The sequence below is a fragment of the Lipophrys pholis genome, assembly GCF_963383615.2.
Source record: "Lipophrys pholis genome assembly, chromosome: 12".
Classification (NCBI taxonomy): domain Eukaryota; kingdom Metazoa; phylum Chordata; class Actinopteri; order Blenniiformes; family Blenniidae; genus Lipophrys; species Lipophrys pholis.
This window is the reverse complement of record NC_137641.1, coordinates 17,173,462-17,190,419: the sequence shown is the minus strand read 5'-3', so window position 1 is coordinate 17,190,419 and position 16,958 is coordinate 17,173,462. Positions and strand designations below refer to the sequence as shown.

General features: G+C 42.0%; 1 protein-coding gene across 2 annotated transcripts in view; it reads left to right on the top strand.

Annotated features, from left to right (window-relative positions):
* vldlr (very low density lipoprotein receptor) overlaps window positions 1-16,433 on the top strand; it is a 69,144-nt gene extending 52,711 nt beyond the window's left edge. Inside the window, exons 17-20 of one of the 2 annotated variants that reach the window (XM_080477243.1) lie at window positions 9,054-9,098; window positions 13,559-13,636; window positions 13,729-13,898; window positions 15,352-16,425. In XM_080477243.1, coding sequence (XP_080333369.1) covers window positions 9,054-9,098; window positions 13,559-13,636; window positions 13,729-13,898; window positions 15,352-15,387 — 329 coding nt within the window. In that variant the 3' untranslated portion in view covers window positions 15,388-16,425. Of the gene's footprint in view, window positions 1-9,053; window positions 9,099-13,558; window positions 13,637-13,728; window positions 13,899-15,351 lie in introns of both variants that reach the window. The other variant, XM_080477244.1, reaches the window with a different exon arrangement.
* The last annotated feature ends 525 nt before the right edge of the window (window positions 16,434-16,958 follow it).

The following is a 16,958-nucleotide window of genomic DNA, read 5'->3' as shown; positions in this document are numbered from 1 at the left end:
GAGGAGCTGTAGTGAGGGTTTTATACATTAGTGAACCCTAATTTTAAACACGATACATTTTCAAGAAGTGCACAGGTCATTCTGAGCTTTTTGAGGTTTCAATGCTGCATTGAGCTGCTTTCAGCTATAATTTGAATCAGAAGGTAACTCTTTCAGAGACAGAGTTGTTGTATAGACATCAGGCGCATGTGAGGGTGTTGGAAGAGTAACTTGGTTCATATCCTGAAAGCTTTTATAAGAGAAGAGAGGGGGAAAGTGTGTGGTGAGATAGATGTAGAGTACTATTTGAGCTGCAGGGACTGAATGAAAGCTTCAACACATGAAAACTTGAGTCCAGTTTACATGGCAAAGTGAAAATGCATTGTGTTTTGCATCTTCATTTCAGAAGTTTCACATTTACAATGACAAACACTGAAAACTCAAGTTTTCATGTTGGTTTTGGCCCACCGGCCTTATGTTTAATAGCCCCAATTCATTCTCCTATTTAATCTCTGTTGCTAGTTTTATCTTTCATACTAACCCATTTAGCCTCCTGACTCGGCAGTTGTAGTAAAAACTGTATGGCTTGATGTGCTGCCGTAGTTATTCCCCATTCATCAGCTGTTCTCTCTGGCTTTTGGCAGCAGAAAACAGAAACATTCAGCACAACATTGTCGCCTCTTGAAAACGTAGCTCATTCCTCCAAACCATTCTGTATTTACAGATATTTAACTTATAAGCTTTAACCTCCACCTTAAGATGGGATTTTTCAGATCTCCTTCTAGTTAAAAGCTTGTCCAAGAGATTGTTTTGCTTCTTTACGTAAACGTCAGTTGGTGTGCTGAAGATGCCAAGAACAGTGTTCTCCGAGATTCATGTTTGTTCTGCTGCAGTTCACTGTTCTGAGTAGTTACATCCAACATAATGTGATGAATATTGGATGAACTGGATAGACTGAGAACCCTTGAGTGAAATAGTACCTGGTTAAAGTAGGCCTTTCTGGATGTTTCAGGTTTTTTGGAGACCCGGAACCACACTGCTGCTCAAATTGTCCCCAGTTAATAATCCACACAGAAGATGCTTGTCTGTTAAGTCGATGATGGCTTTGTGATTCAACTCTGAAAATTTTCATCTGACTACACTGCCAGTTTTAAATGTCTCCTCTTATAGAACGTGTTGAAATGAGTTGTGATCAGAATGAATCGAGTGTTTTCCTCCAGGCTCAGCTGGCTTTCAGGAGTTTCATCCCTCTGCCTCCTTCTCCTCAGCAGTGTGTGTGTGTGTTCCCTCGGAGTCTGTATCCACAGAACCAGCTGTCTGTGTTCGTTACAAGTCTGACAGCCAAACAGTAGCTGAGTCAGTCAGTGGTGCCATGCAGTTTTTCTGCGCCTCTCTGGCAAGTCTCGACACTGTCCTCCTTCACATCTCAGCCACAGCTCCTCCTCCTCCTCCTCCTCCACCTCCTCCTCCGTCTCATCTCTGCAGCGATTGAGGTCGAGCCTTCTCTCACTCATCAGAGCTCAAACCTCTGGCTCATGTTCTCCTGCCGAGTCGAAGCTCTCGTCTGAGCCGTCTTTAGCTGACAGGCCTCCGAGTTGGATTTGACTGTTCACAGGGCGACAGCTGCACTGCCGCCACATCCGTATGTGTCTGTTGTGTCATCTCAAGTCCATGTGCATGAATCTGCTGCCAGAATAGAGGGAATAGAGTCTAATTGAAGTGAGCGCTTTGGGAAGCATCGTTGCATTCCCTTGCATCAGGTTCAAAAGATTGTTCGTACGTAGTATACAATTAAAGCCCCATTTACACAACGTTTTCAAGTGAAAACTCAAAAGCTTTGTTGCGTTTTGAGTGTCTGTTTGCACAACAACGGTGCTCGGAACCACTGGAAACAACTTTTTTGAAACCCTGCTGCGGAAGCACACTACAGCTGTAGCATGGCATGGTTCGTCATGTAGCAGTTTGTGTCGAGCACAGAGAGAATTATGACTCTGTGAATAGAATTTTTAGTGGGTTAGGAAAAGTCTGAAATACTCTGAGAAGTAATTCCTATGAGAGCAGAAGCTCATTTAGGGCTCATTTATATGACAATATTTTCAAGTGAAAACCCAAAACTTTTGTTGCGTTTTGGGTGTCTGTTTGCACGACGACAGAACTCGCAATCTTCTGAAAACACAACTTTTTGAAATGGCCATGGCAGTAGCAAATACTTCTGCTCATGTACAAGTAGATGGTCAATAACAATGGCGGCCTCCAGAGTGTCATGACTCCCAGTCCACGTTCTCCTGGGACTTGGTAGTTTTATAGTTGAGAATTACCTGTAATAGCAATCCAGCTTAGTCTGTCTATATACTCTTCATTGTTTATGTTTATGACGTATTGTTCTCTGCAGGCTGGTGTGTAGTTTCATTATGAAGAGTGGACATCCAGTTATCTAATCGGCAGATAAATCCACAAGGTGTCTTTGTCTCATAAGGGCTGATCTGAGGCTTCCTGCTTGGACATACCGGGTTCTGATGATTCCCAGCTGAGCTCGCTGGGAGAAGGTGCCTGATGTTGAGACTTGAAGCAGCTTATTATGCATTCACCAGACACTTTTAATGAAGAACAGAGCCTACTATGTGCTCAAATGAAGTAAAAATGTGATATTTCTAGCTCTGACACTAAAATTGATGAGTTTCTCTCTGGATCTCTAAATAACTTTGCCTATATACTATTGAGCACCATTGCCTTATCATATATTGTATCCAAGGTCTTAATGGTCAGACAGTCACTTGCACCAGTTTTATGTACACAGCTCAGAATATGTTATTTATGCCTGTTATTTTAAATTAAAACTTACTTTAACATCTCAAACATTATCAATTATCAAAGCAAAAGGCCAAAACACAAGCAGCTCCCATGTTTAATATGACTTCATAATCATGTTTTCTTTAATTTGATCAGTTAAAAGAACGTCTCAATCTCTTCAGAATACAATCTACTAGATTCCAGGGCTCCAAAGCAAATATCTTCCACACTGTTTTTGCCGTATTGGATTCCAGTGAAGCTGACAAGCACCAGAGGTGACAAAATGAGGTGTTTTATGTAATTGAACTGGTTAAACTGCAGTGCTACTCTTTTTTTTTTTTTTTTTTCTTTTCTTTTTTTTCCTCCCCACTTTACAGGGAAAAAGGTTGCTTAGTAACTCCGTCCTCTCTTTTACAGTATTTTTCTTTTTTTTTTCTCGAATCCTTTTGTCTTTAGTTGTCCGGCTCCTTTCCAGACGCTCCCATAGATTGGGCTTTTCATACCAGAAGCAGCAGCATCACATAGGAGCTCGACAGCTGAATTCTGCACACATTCTCCTCTAATTGGGCTCAAGCTGTAGAGCGAGACACTGGTGTACACAAAGTACCAGAGCCATCTCCCTGACAACTCTCTGCACCCAAAGTCTTCCTAGTTAGTTTGTTCACTTTCTTAAAGCCCTCTCTTCTTTTAAGTCAGTTTTGACACTTTATGAAACTGCTTTTATCTCGTTCCCACAATTCAGTTTCTTGCTGTACATCACTGACGTTTGTCGACTTCTTTCAGTGTCTTCCTAGTTGTGGTTGCAGCTCAAAGAAACAAGGTCAAGACTTCAAACTTTCCCCGTTTCTCATCAGCGCTATATTTGTACGGCTTTGACTGAAGCAATTTGCGATTATAATCACAAACTAGATTTGAATTTCTGAAGATGAGCTGAGTTATCTGTAATGCTTCTGTTAAAGTGAACTACCTCTTTGCAAAAATGCAAACTAGCTTCAAAGCCATGCTGTCAAGATGAGACTGTGTAAACATGCCTAATGCAACAGCTGCAGGAGAAGTGTTATGGACATTTCACTGTATTTTGCACCAGAAGGTTTCATTAAAATTGACTTCATGTTGAGTTTGTAGTCACTTTCGGTACCAATTGTTCGGTTTTTGAAAAAATAGACCTTTTCATCACATATACTCTACGTCGCATGAAAAAAGATTAATTTAAAGAGTTTTTAAGTATTTCTCCGGTACAGCCCACTCGGGATGAAATTCTGCTGTATGGTGTCCCCTAAACTGAAATATGTTTGACGCCCCTGGTCTAAATGTGGCCTTTACCCTCATTTTCCTTCAATCCTGAAGTCCTCGGTCTGGGTCCTTTTCAATGTTCACCAGGTGCTGGAGCCAATCACAGGGCAGGGGACAGGGGAGGGCGCTGTTGCTTGATTTTAGAATGAAACCACACAGATGTGTGCAGAGAACAATACGCTATAAACGTGAAGAACATGGAGAGAACCCGACGTCTGTATGGACTGATGACACATCGGATGCTATCAACTATAAAACTACTGATCTGGACGATAAAACTAGAATAAGGACCGCGAGTCATGCCACTACGAGTCCACCATGTTTGTTTGCATGAGCAGAAGGAAGGGGAGGGAGGGGGAGAGATGCACATGCGCAGTAAAAGCGCTCATAGCCTTCAGCAATGTCTGCAGGAGAGAATTGCGACCGTGAAAGAATCTTTCCACCTTGGAAGCTGGTATAAAAACTTCATGGATACAGTGGATCCGCACACTGGTGTTGTGTAAACTGACCCCCCAAAAGTGAAGGTTTTGCAGATACACTCTTATTTATTGTCGTGCAAACGGGGCATGAAAGTGCAACTATTTGAAAACTCTAACCAAGGTGGAACTTTTTGAAAACACTCAGGCTCTGTGTAGGTGCATCACAGACATAGTAAGTAGTTCTGCATTTTGGATATTCTCTTGGGACTTGGTGGTGTTAAAGTTGAGTCATCTGTCTTCTTTCTATACGAATGTCTAAGTGCTCCTGCTGTTTGTAGCAAATTGTTCTCAACACACACGAGGCCCAACATGAAAACTACATTGTTTTCAGCATTTCTGCCATATCTCTGTAAACTAACAGTGTTTTTGAAAAGTTGCTCTGTAAATGCAAAACTTTTTTGAACAAACGCAGAAACGATGCGCTTATATAATTGGTGCCAAAACTGAGGATTGAGTTCAGTGTGCTCGAGGCTGTCCACATACAGAGAAGTGTTTCTAGTTTCGTGAAACGACAAACGGCAGTGTAGCTGTCTGGAAACATCGATGAAAAACGTTAAAACCCCTGCTTTCATTCCCCTTTCTTTGTTTTTTTTTTTTTTTTACAAAAGTCTAAATTTTCCATCACAATAGAGCAGAACAGCTTTTTTTTTTTTTTTCCACACAGCAGCACTGAAGCTGATTGGAGTTCTATCATATTGTAAATCAGGGTGAGACCAACTGTGGCAGCACATTTTCCTCCCTGCCTGCTCCTCCATCGCCCCTGCAGCCTGACTCACCACCTCGCAGGCTGTTTAGGAGTCTGCATTTGCCTCTGGGCTCTTTACAGCCACAGCAGTGAACACAGCAGACTGCCAAGATGTCTGTTTTTGTTCTTTCCTGCTGCAGATACTTTAAAGTAGCCTGTTAGAGTACATGCAGTAGAGTCCTGAGCATGACAATACATAAATGAAAGTTTTTGTGCGCACGTTGTCCTGGGAGTGTCTTTGTGCGCTCCCATGCCCGTCTGTGTCGTGGTCGAGCTAAAAGCAGTGAGAATGGAGTGGGAGGAGTTAAAGAGGGAGGCCTGTCACTCATTGAATGCTCCTCACCTTCCTCTTACTTGGTCTGAAGCCAAAGCCCTCGTTGCTCTTTACTAAACCACCAGCTAACATATTTATCCCATTTTCCAGCCGCCACGGCCGGGCTGAATGGGAACTGTAGAGCATTGTGCGGTTGCAGCTTTGACCGGCCCTAATCTTGTTAGCGAGGAGAAAGTATTAAGCAATGCCCATCACATCAGGCAGGAACCTCAAACTAGCACCGAGGGATTCATCGAGCTGCCTTCAGACGCAGCCGGCGAGGGTTCTCCTTCAGGCGGAACAATTTCAGACTGAAACAGAGCCGGTTTCAGGGGTTTTCTCGCTCTGTCGCGGCTCCGCTCAGTTTTTTTAAAGTTATCGTTCATCCTCATCTCCAACAAGAATACAGTTTTAGCTCGAGGGTAGGCTCAGACTGTATCCTAGTTAAAGTCTGAAGTAGACTTGCCAATAAGGATTAAAATCACTTCAGTCCTTTGAGTATACAGCATTTAAATTTTGTGCCGTTCTTAAGGTAATTAAGAGTTTAAATAAAATCCTACGTCTCTCCAGGATAATCACAGGAGTAGGTAATTTGTAACATTTGGTATTAGAGAAAACTCTCAATCTGCATTTTCCTTTTTTCTAAGAAGATGGCGGTACACTGATGTACATGGTCAGGAGTTTTTGTCGATACGTTTGATTTCTTCATCGGACAGAATTCAGATTGTCCCATTTACATGAAGACTAATTGAAGTGATCAGATTGATGCTTTTCATGCACAGTGAATATAATCTGATTCAGTCAGCGGATCAAGCCCATAATGTTTTGCTTTATGACATGATCCCACATCCAGATTTACCTGGAAGCAAAGATAAAGAAGTTATGAGCTTGACTATTCAAGTAGTTTCTTTTGAAGCACTGAAAATCTGTACAGACTCTGTTAATAGCAAGACTATCATAATTTGCCTGAGGAAAGATAATTTAATGCCACTGTCTTTCCATTCCCAATATATAAATATAGCTCCTGTAATTTATGAAGGAAGTTGACATTTCTGATTCAAATTAAGCCTCTTTGGGGGATATTTGCTCTCAATACATTGTTGTGGGGTTTTTTCCACTCTTATTCTACATAAATACATGTCTCAGAGCCACTGAAAACTCAACTTTTGGAAAACACTTCAACTCTATTGTGTAAATGGAAGAAAATGCAACCGTCTGAATGCTATATAATTGCATCGTTTTCAGCATTTCTGCAATTTCCGTGTAAATTGACATTGTTTTCGACACCTTTCTGAAACAAAAACAAACATTGTGTAAACGGGGTCAAGTTGGTATAGAAGTCTTGGGAAAGAAAAACAAAATTTCTTTTTGTGATTCTAAGTAATGCATCAGACATTGGTTGTCCTATGTGCTTGATTTCCCCCCCCAACAACACAAATGGTATGAAGTTTGCAGCCACCTCAGCTCACGTCTTTTGTTTTTGCTGGGGAAATATCTCCCATCCGTCCTCCCTGCAAACCGTACCACATCAATTTATTGGCTGCTGCTGGATTAATGACGGCGACTCATAAAATTTAACCATCAACCCTAAACTCTGGTTGATTTCAAGTTTTCAAATCTTCAGTCAAGTGATGGTGAGACACAGTCAGCAAATGGGAAGCTCAATTATTTTGCAGTAGGGCTCCAAAGTCTGCATTTATTTTCTGCATGTCAACATATTTGCACAGCTGGATCTCTAGGGAGAAGTGTGTGTGAGGTTGCAAAGCGCGTGTAGAGATTAGTGATCATTGTGATGTTTGCTCCTATGATAACTGTGTTTTCAGTCACCTAAAATGGCACGTAAACTAATCCCGAAGTGTTCAGTCCGAAGTTACTAGCACATGTTCACCAGTTTTTCTGAAACACTGTAAATAAACTGTGCCATCTTGTGGGACTGCAGGAACCACCCAACAAACAAATCTCCCACATCACCTACTAAAATCAGGGGTTGTCAAACACATTTTAGTTCAGAGGCCCCGTTCAGCCAAATTTCATCTCTAGTGGGCCGGGCCGGTAAAATAGTGCCATAATAACTTCTACGTGATAAAAATGTCTATTTTCACAAAACCAAATAACTACTAAAATTGCTATAATTTTAACATAGTCAATTTTAATGAAACCTTCTGGTGCAGATTATTGTGAAATATCCAGAAAATTCTCCTTTAGACGTTGCATTATGTTTTTACAAGCTCAGTCTGACAGCATGGCTTTGAGGCTAACGCTAGTTTGTTAGCTTTCATGGCAGCATCACTGAGATCTCAGCTCGGGTCTCGGTGTTCTCTGCTACTCTCAAGAATAACATTCATAGAAATCAATGTTTACGATTGTCTTGGTGGTTTTGGCTGGATTGGAGCCGGTTTAGGCCCACAAGCCTTATGTTCAACACGCCTGTCTCAAATGCTTATATTCATCGCAAATCGTATCGTTATGTGATAACCGATGAGTACTGTGACGTCACATTAATATCACCGAGCCCTGATTTGCAAACGTATTGTAGAAAATACCTCAAAAGTTGTCCAACTGCTTGTGTCATTTCAGGTTTAAAAACTGCAAGATGGAAATATTCATAATGAGAATGAAATTGGTTGTGAAGAATAAGACGGTTTAAACTGATAAAATAATTACTTGAATGTTATTTCTGTAGCGCCACTTTTACAGAGAAAAGAACCCCAACAATTCCACATGAGAAAGTACAGGAGACAGTTGAAAGGGGAAAAACTCCCTTTTTAACGGGAGGAAACCTGCAGAACCAGACTTGAAGTTGGACAGTTTCTGCTGCTGGAGGTTAGAGGACGGTGACGAAAAGCAACAGACAAAAGATGCTTCTAGTAAACTTGCCTGAATCCGCTGAGAGCGTCTTCGTGGTACCTTGTGAAGAGTCTGCGTTACTTATGAAATGAGTCTGTGTTAAAAGGCTGCAGAGATCGATGAGGTAAACGGTGATTGTGTGTGAAGGTGCTTTTGTCTGCTGGTTTGTTAGACTCTCATTCATCAGCTCCAACACTCCCTGGCTAATCAGGCCTGCATCGACCCCCACTCCCCGCTGTAAGGATTTTCTCTTCCCGCTGCCGAACTGATGGTGACGTCCCGATCAATGCAGCTTCTGATCTGTTCGGAGCGGCGACACAGAGAAATGTCGTCCGGCTTGTACGTGCCTTGCAGCAGCACAACAGTTCGAATCGTGTGACGATGCATCGCGGCTGCAGTTTCTGCATTACGCTCCTTTCCTCTCGTCTTCCTTCTCGTCTGACGGCGGCTTTCATCCGCCCCTTTGTTTGCGCCGCTCGTCTCCCGAGATGTGGTCTACATTCAAAGAAGGCCCTGCTCGAATATGCGCCTTCAGAAAAAAAAGTAGGACGACACGTGATGTTTCTGTTGTTAAAAAGTATGACTCCGAGCTCTCTCTGTTCCAAAGGTCCCTCAAAGGATGCTGGGAAACTGCTAGTACAGCCGCCCTCAGGTAAAAACTTGTGTTTGGGAGCGTCGCTCAAAAAATAACTGTTGTTTCTAATAACTAATCCAAATACTCCTCGGCTGCTTTCTTTTCACAATACTCCCATCATTGCCAACTTTGTGGAGAATTTTTAGCATCTTTCGGCAAATCTTCGGCTCCATCTGTACTGCTGACTTCTGTCTGCTTTCCTCTTAACTCAGCCACTACTTTTAATTCAAAGGCATTTAAATAACTCGGCCTACGCAGCAATGAGCAGCTGAAATCTTTTTAAAATCTTGCAATTGGGATGTAATAACTTGCAGGTAAATAAGATTAATAAACTGTCACTGACGCAAAGCAGCTCTTTCACCCAGTTCATATTCAAATGGTGCCTTAAAATTAATAAACTTCATTTATTATAATTATATGAAATAAAAACTGCTCCAATGTAATACCGATCTAGAATGTGTTTTACCCCTGGCTTATAGAATAAAGTTAATGTTAAACATGACAATACAAGTGTGAAGACTGATGCAGAACAAGCTGAAGTTTTAATAAAAATGAGTGGAAGAGGCAGGTTTGAGCTGTGCGCCTTCTCTTAGTCGTAAAAATAAAGTGATTTGGTGTCATTGTAGGTCGGCCGTGAATCCTTATGTTCTGTTATGGGAATTAGTCCACATTCAGAATGAGGCCACTTGTACAGCACGCCGTGTGAATGTGGAGCAAAGAGTGATCTCAGACTGAGTCCTGTCAAACCACACCAGAGAGGAAAAGGGGAAAAAACCTGACAATTTGATGAATATACTTCATTTCAAATGTTCACATTCTGCAAAAGAGGGCAGTATTCTGAACGAACATTTGAAATTAACTTTATCTGCTTTTAACCACGAGTTTATATCTGTTCACTATTCCATCCTTCATGTTGCTCTGATTCAGTCCCTTCCTGCGGCATTAGTTTAGTGTTGAACCGTGAGAATTTAACAGTGATCTGTTCGCTACAAGCTAAGCACAGGTCTTTACTTTCTCCCTCAATTGATCAGTACTTCCTCATCTGGTTTTCAAATTGAGAAAATTCTGGGTTTATGCATTGTACTCCATCACTAATGACATTTTCCCCAAAGTTTTCTCAGTCAAGACTTTCGGTACAGATACGACTGCAGGCATTATGAGCATTAAAGAAATAAAACAAAGTATTTCTGGCATCATTCGCACCATCAAGCGTCCCATAAATAGCTTGCACACTAAACATTGCCCATGTCTGCTCTCGACCTGTGAATCCAGAAGTTTCAGTGAGGAAGAAAAAAATCATTTTATAATGATTTCTCCCCCGAACAAGAAGTGAAGGCAACATTCTTCAAAGTGCACAAGAAGCATCTCTTGTTTTAAGTGTAAAATGATGGAGAAAGGCTGTAAAACTTTCACGTCAATCAATATTTTAAATCACACTTTCTTTTTGCTTGTCTGGCCTCGTTTGATTTCCAATAAGTTGTTTTTGTTTGCGTCTTATTCTTTGCTCGGCCTCCTGCTGAATTGTTTTTCAGGATTCAAAGGTTGCTTTGTGTTTCAGCCTTGTGGGCCTACATGTAGCAGAGGCTTTAGCCTCAGTGGGGTCTTTGTCGCAGGTTTAATGTTTGTCACGCTGCAGGAATGTGATCAAATCTAAGAAACGATTTCGTCTGATTTTAGGACAGTGTGTTCTTTTTGTCTGTAGGTCAAACATTCGTCTCGGTGAGTTAGAGTTCAGCTGCTAAATGAATGAAGCAGTGCCGCTGATGAGAAGCATGAGGACTGATGATGAGCTCCTGCTTGTTGTTTCTGTATCTTTTCTTCATCCTATTTGACCTTTGGTTTTGTTTTTAAGATCAGAAATCTCTCAGATCATCCTTCCCTCTTGCACATCAGTTCTTTTTTAAAGTCTGGATGCATCATGCTTGATGTTTCTGCAGATTCACACCCAGTTCATGTGACTACATGGCTTGAGAGCAGCCCCTAGTGGCAGAAAGCAGGAAGTTCCCTAAACTGTAGGAGCCCCTCTGTTCACCTCCAGCTCATTTTACTAACTGAACAAACTAATTGTGGCAACCGTCAGGAAACACAAGAGAAAAAATCGGACATGAGGCTGAACTGTAGTGGCAGAATTGTGGAAGTCTGAAAGGAAACAAGCTGCGGTCTGACAATGTTTAAATCCAACAAAGGGTTGAGCTCGCCAACAATCTGGACTGAGCAGAGAAAGTGCTATTGTTGAAAGACACTGTTGCTCTGTGTTCTCACATGTTCCCTCATTAACATAAACACACAGCATTGTGAAAGCACGTCATCAAAGCTTTTAAACTTATGATGGAAGGAAAAGAAAAAAAACTACAAAAGATTACTAATTCATTATGCAAACATCACAAAGACGAATTAAAAATCTTTCAGAAAAGCCGTTTGATGCAAGTTTCTTCTCAATTTGGCTTTTTTGTAGAATGTCATTTCAAATCAGTGACACCCAATCACAGCAAACTTGCGTATTGTAGATTAGACTTGTGTAGTTTGAAATCTTTAATGGTCTGGTTTCTAAAAAGTGTAAAAAAATAAATAAAAAAAAGGCATTGTCTTGACGTGAACAAAAGTGAAATATACTAAATGAAGAGATGAAAGTATCAAACTGACATTGAAATGTCGATAAAGTAACACAAATAAAGGCGAAAGGAAGCTGGTAAAATGGTTCTGTGGTGGGAATCCAGTTTAAAAATGTCCTATAGTGTTTGTGATGGAAAACTGGTTGGACCATGTGCAGCCTGTGTCTCCTTAAGGCCTGCAAGACCCAAGAAATAGTGATGTAAGAGAGTCAATTCACCACATTTGATCTCAGTTGTATTTTAATGCTTAAATAATCAATGTGCACTTTGATTCAGTGTCTCACAAAGCAACTTAACACTGCTTTTGTTTTTAATTCTTATAAATGTGTCAAGTAATGCAGAGGTGAGTGTGGTGATGTGTAAACTGCTGGTGGTGTCATTTTGATAGATGATGATTGGACATTTAGCACATAAGCTTCAAACAGTTAGAGGAGCTGAGGATCCCCCCCCCCCCCCCCCCAACCCCCCAGGACGAATACAGACTGTTGTGACAGACACGTCTGCTTGTTGCTGTGATGTTTGTGGGAAAGATGTGGACTTCATGTTGCTCACAGAGCAGCAGACTGTCTGAACAAACGGAGTCTTGTTGGCAGTTTGTCTCTTTGTCTCCGTCGCTGCTTTGAGCCGAGCTGCTTGTCAGTCGTGTCACTCACTCTGGTCTGAGGCTCCAGCGGCGCCGCAAACCCCTCGGGACAAAGCCTCCCTCTTGGAAAGTTAGAAACTTGAATGTCTCTTTGTAAGATGGTGTACTTGGTTAGTTCAGCATCAGTGATCCTTCATTTATAGTTATTAGCATTCGCATGTATCCACATCAATTGTAATACATTGCAACATTATGAGATGTGTTGGTGGTTCTAATTAAGTGTTGACGTTATAGAGCAGAGGTGTCGAACATGACGCCCTGAGCCAAACCGACACACACGAGGCTCCAATCCGGCCCCAGAAACGACAAATCAAGTTGAAAAATTGCAATTAAACCATCAACTTTTTAACCCAGTTTTCTTAAGAGTAGCAGACACAACACTGAAACTCGAGCTGAGGTATCAGTGATGATGCCATGAAGGTTTGCCACCTTGTTGATATGAAACCAGCCTGAAAGCCAAGCTGTCGGGGGCGGTTTGAAAACCGGCATCCTGCCACAACGACAGTCGTTTTGGGGGCATTTCACTATTCTGCACCAGAGTTTCATTAAAATTGGCTTCATGTTGTAATTTTCCATAGTAATTATTTGATTTTGTGAAAATGTAGACATTTCATTATATATAATATCCACCACAACAAACAAAAGCTTAAAGTCTAAATTCGAAGATTATTTTACTGGTCCAGCACACAACATGAAACGGGGCCATGAAATAAAATGTGTTTAGATAAAAAAATGTTTCTCTGCTCGTGTCTGAGTTGCTGTTCGCTACGCTGGTTTTGGTTCACGGGCCTCATGTTCAACACCCCTGCTTTACCTCATCTTTGTGCAAATTATACTACAATCCAATGGGCTAAATATCAAAACACAACTTATTATACACTTTCTGTCGCAGTAACTAGTTTTCTGTTTTGTGTAAGTCTCTGACTTGTCTGTCTATATAACACACCTACTGAGGAAAATGGCCATATGGAGTAGAAAGTTTAGCTTTTCCTCAACATTCATGGTTTCCTCTTGAAGTTCAACAGTTTTTTCTTTGTCTGACCGGCAACAAGCGTTATTTCCTGTGTCCGTTTGGATTCTTTTCCATGAACTTAAAGGAGACGAGATGTATTTCCACCACTTGATTTTGACGTTATCGTCTGATGTGCTGCAGTGAAAAGTGACTCTCTATATTGTTTTTAGGGTGGCGCTCGTTCTGAGATTAGTCTTGTTTTGTCTTCCAGAAGCCAACGTGAGCACGTCGATCCAGGTGGACTCCACAGCCCGGGGCTCTACAGCTGCCTGGGCCATCCTGCCCGTCTGTAAGGACAAACCGCAGCGTCGCTGCAGCACTTTGTAAGTGGAGTTTGTTGGACTTTCTGGAGGAGTTACTGTGTCTTTGTCTCCTGCTCAGTGCTGCTGGCGATGGCTGCGGCGGGCGGATACCTGATGTGGAGAAACTGGCAGCTGAAGAACCAGAAGAGCATGAACTTCGACAATCCCGTCTACCTGAAGACCACAGAGGAAGACCTCAACATCGACATCACGCGGCACGGCGCCAACGTGGGACACACCTACCCCGCTGTGAGTGACCAGATAGACACTGCACATCTCAACGCACTTCAGTTCCTTCAAGTGGAAAATACAATTACTGCAACTGTAAATATGAAAGCAGCGTCTGGTCTGACCGACCTGTAAAGATGATTATTAAAATAGAAATGAATGCATGTTTATTGGCTGCAGTTATATTATTTAAAATCTGCTTAGTTACTTTACCAGTAAAAATCTTTAAAATGTGTCATTTCTGCAGAGACTAAACTAAAACAAGACCATTTCCACTCATTTTCAACCCGCGAATCATGGCAGGTCTTTGACCTTGTTGCTAAGAAACCGTTCTCACATGCAAAACGTCAAGGAAGTGAATATTTTAGCAGAAGCTGTGAGGTTGAAATATCTGTCCAAATTCCACACGTCTGAAATCTTTTCTACTCCAAAAGCAAAACGACTGAATATAAAAGCTCAAATTGAGTAACGGTTTCAAAAGTGTTTCCTTCAGCTTGTACGACAGCAGCTTTTTAAATCCCCCTCCTGTCGCACGAGATGATTCCTTTCAGGGGAAATGGAAAACAAATCCAAGCAAGGTCATTTGGAAAATGGATAAGATGAGTTGGCCGGACATGGAAGTGGGAAGAAGTTTCTGAGTGGCAGCAGCTGCTGGATGCAGAAACTCTGAGACTCGTAAACAAAACGTCGCCGAGCGGCTCCAGTCATTTCTCCCTGTTGCAAGAGGTGAAGGTCTTCACGTTGATGATCTCCGCTCGCAGGCCGACCTCTCGACCTCCACTAATCCTCCCTACGTTGTCAGACGTGCTCAGATTAAACAGATTAACCTAAAACCCCGGCAGAGATGGACACAAACCTCTGGCTCCGCCTGACGGCTGCAGCAGACGTCTTCCTGCCGGCAAAGGCTGGGAAAAGACCTGCACACTCCTCTAGAGTCACATTAAAAGTACGACATGCTGAAAAGTTAAAACAAACTGGATTAAATGGGGTTAATTTTGCCAACTTGATTTAAAATTGAGTCTTAAGTCTATTTTTAACATTTCCATACTATTTGGGTCAGATTGACTCTTGACATCTGGCAGCAGTAAAGACGGCTAAAATGAAATTATTTCACCTTGAAATTTGATGTCGTCCGTGAAAGTGCCACAGAATGACAGAGTTTAGTGTCCAAACGGTCCCGTTGCCGCTGTCCTGCTGTGGACGGACTTGAGCTCCAGCAGTGTGAGAAAAGATGCTTCAGCTGAGCTCAGATCTCAATCTGCTGTTAGATTAATTTCTGATGTAGAACAGATGTTTCGTTATCAAATCTAAAAGGAGTAATCGTTTGTTTTTTGTCTGGCTGGTTGGTGTGAATAAATGTTGTGAACAATGAGTTTCCTCTGAGGTGAGCAGAGTGCATTATGGGAGCAGTTGGGTTCTTCTCATTGTGTACGTCTAACTAATAGAAATCCCTCCCTCCTCTCTCTGCCTCCAGATCTCCATCGTGAGCACAGACGACGATTTATCCTGATCAAGTTGGTTGTGGAGTTAGTTTTTTTTTTTCTTCTCTTTATCCGTCCCGCGGCAGCTGACGGCGTCACGTGGCGCCCCCTGGCGGTCCGCGGCAGCAGCTGCAGCCCTCACGGTCCGACCACATGCCTTCTGAAGTGCATTACGTCCTTTATCTGTGGCCAAGACTGACCTTTATTTATTATGTGAATACTCCAATTCCAAAGTGTCAAAGACTTGTTTCCTTTTCTGTTTGTTGTTTATTTCTGGGCCACAGACCCACTTCCTGCCATTTCTTTGCCCCGCCCTCTTAAAGGAGCCCGTTTCCTTCCTCCCGTGACACTGGAGACGGATTCCCACAGTGGGACGGGGGAGGCACGGGGTCTCTCTGGACACAGACTCACTTTGCCGGTCAGCATTTTGAAACTGGATCGGAGCTCTCAGGAACCGACACGGTAAATGTCTGCAGGCGGCCGGAGACTCGTGAGGAAATGACGCCCAAACATTTGATTTCTCTCCAACTCCTTCCTCTGAACCAACATGTGAATACATTTCTGTATGATTTGGGCCATGATGCCGAAGCCGTTTTCTCTAATTTATGAAGTTTTTCCACAAGTTTCTCAGTCAGTATTATTATTGGAGATATGTAAAAAATCACCATGGTTACAGCGTTTGTAAAGGATGTACATATTTAGCCATCAATGCCAGAGACATGAGCGTCAATCAGGACTCTTCAATGCACTTTGATCAAATGTTGCTTCTGTAAATAAGATTGTATACATTTGACTTGAAATCAATCTTTTGCTATGGTCGGGTGTTGTACCCGGGTTAGAGCTCACATGTATTTAAGAAGAAAAAAGAAAAGAAAAAAAAACCTTGCAACAAAAAAGAATTTGGTAAAACTATTTTGTATGTTTGTGTGCTGTTGCTGTGAACTTTTTCTAGCCTTGTACAGTGGGGGTGGGAGGGCAGGGGGGGCGGCACAATTAAGATCTTACAAGCTCTGTATCTGTGAAGAAACTGATTCGCAAAACCCACTTCGATTAAAAACCTAATCCACAACACTGTTCAGAACGCAGCGTCATTTCTTCCTGTTGTCTGAGATTCCCAATAAACACACACCTGAACAGAGGAAGAGAAGATCATCTTTGTTCAATTTTTTTTAAAAATTTTCCCAAAATTGTGTATCTCAAACAGTCGCACTTGACTTTCAGATCAAACCTCCGATGCTCCTGGTCACATGATCAGACGTACGGCTCCCCAGTCTCTCAAACTGCGGTCTGCCCGTCAGACAGTGGCGTATGCCCTCTGCAGCAGATGTGTGATTTCATCATCACCACCAATGTTGAGCTGATCTGCAAACAGCAGAAGGTCTTGTGATGAGCACACTCGTGGTCCGAGGTGTGCCAGGACCTTCATTATGAGTGGTCCGTGCTATTGGCCTGTTGTAGATGGAACAAGTTTGGATCCATAGGCAATAAAAAGCAGAACTTTATTTTAATTGAAATCTGCTTTATAGTTTGCAACATTGATGAATCGTACTAGAACTTATTTTAACAGCTAATTTAATCGTTTGACTTTATGGAAGAGGAT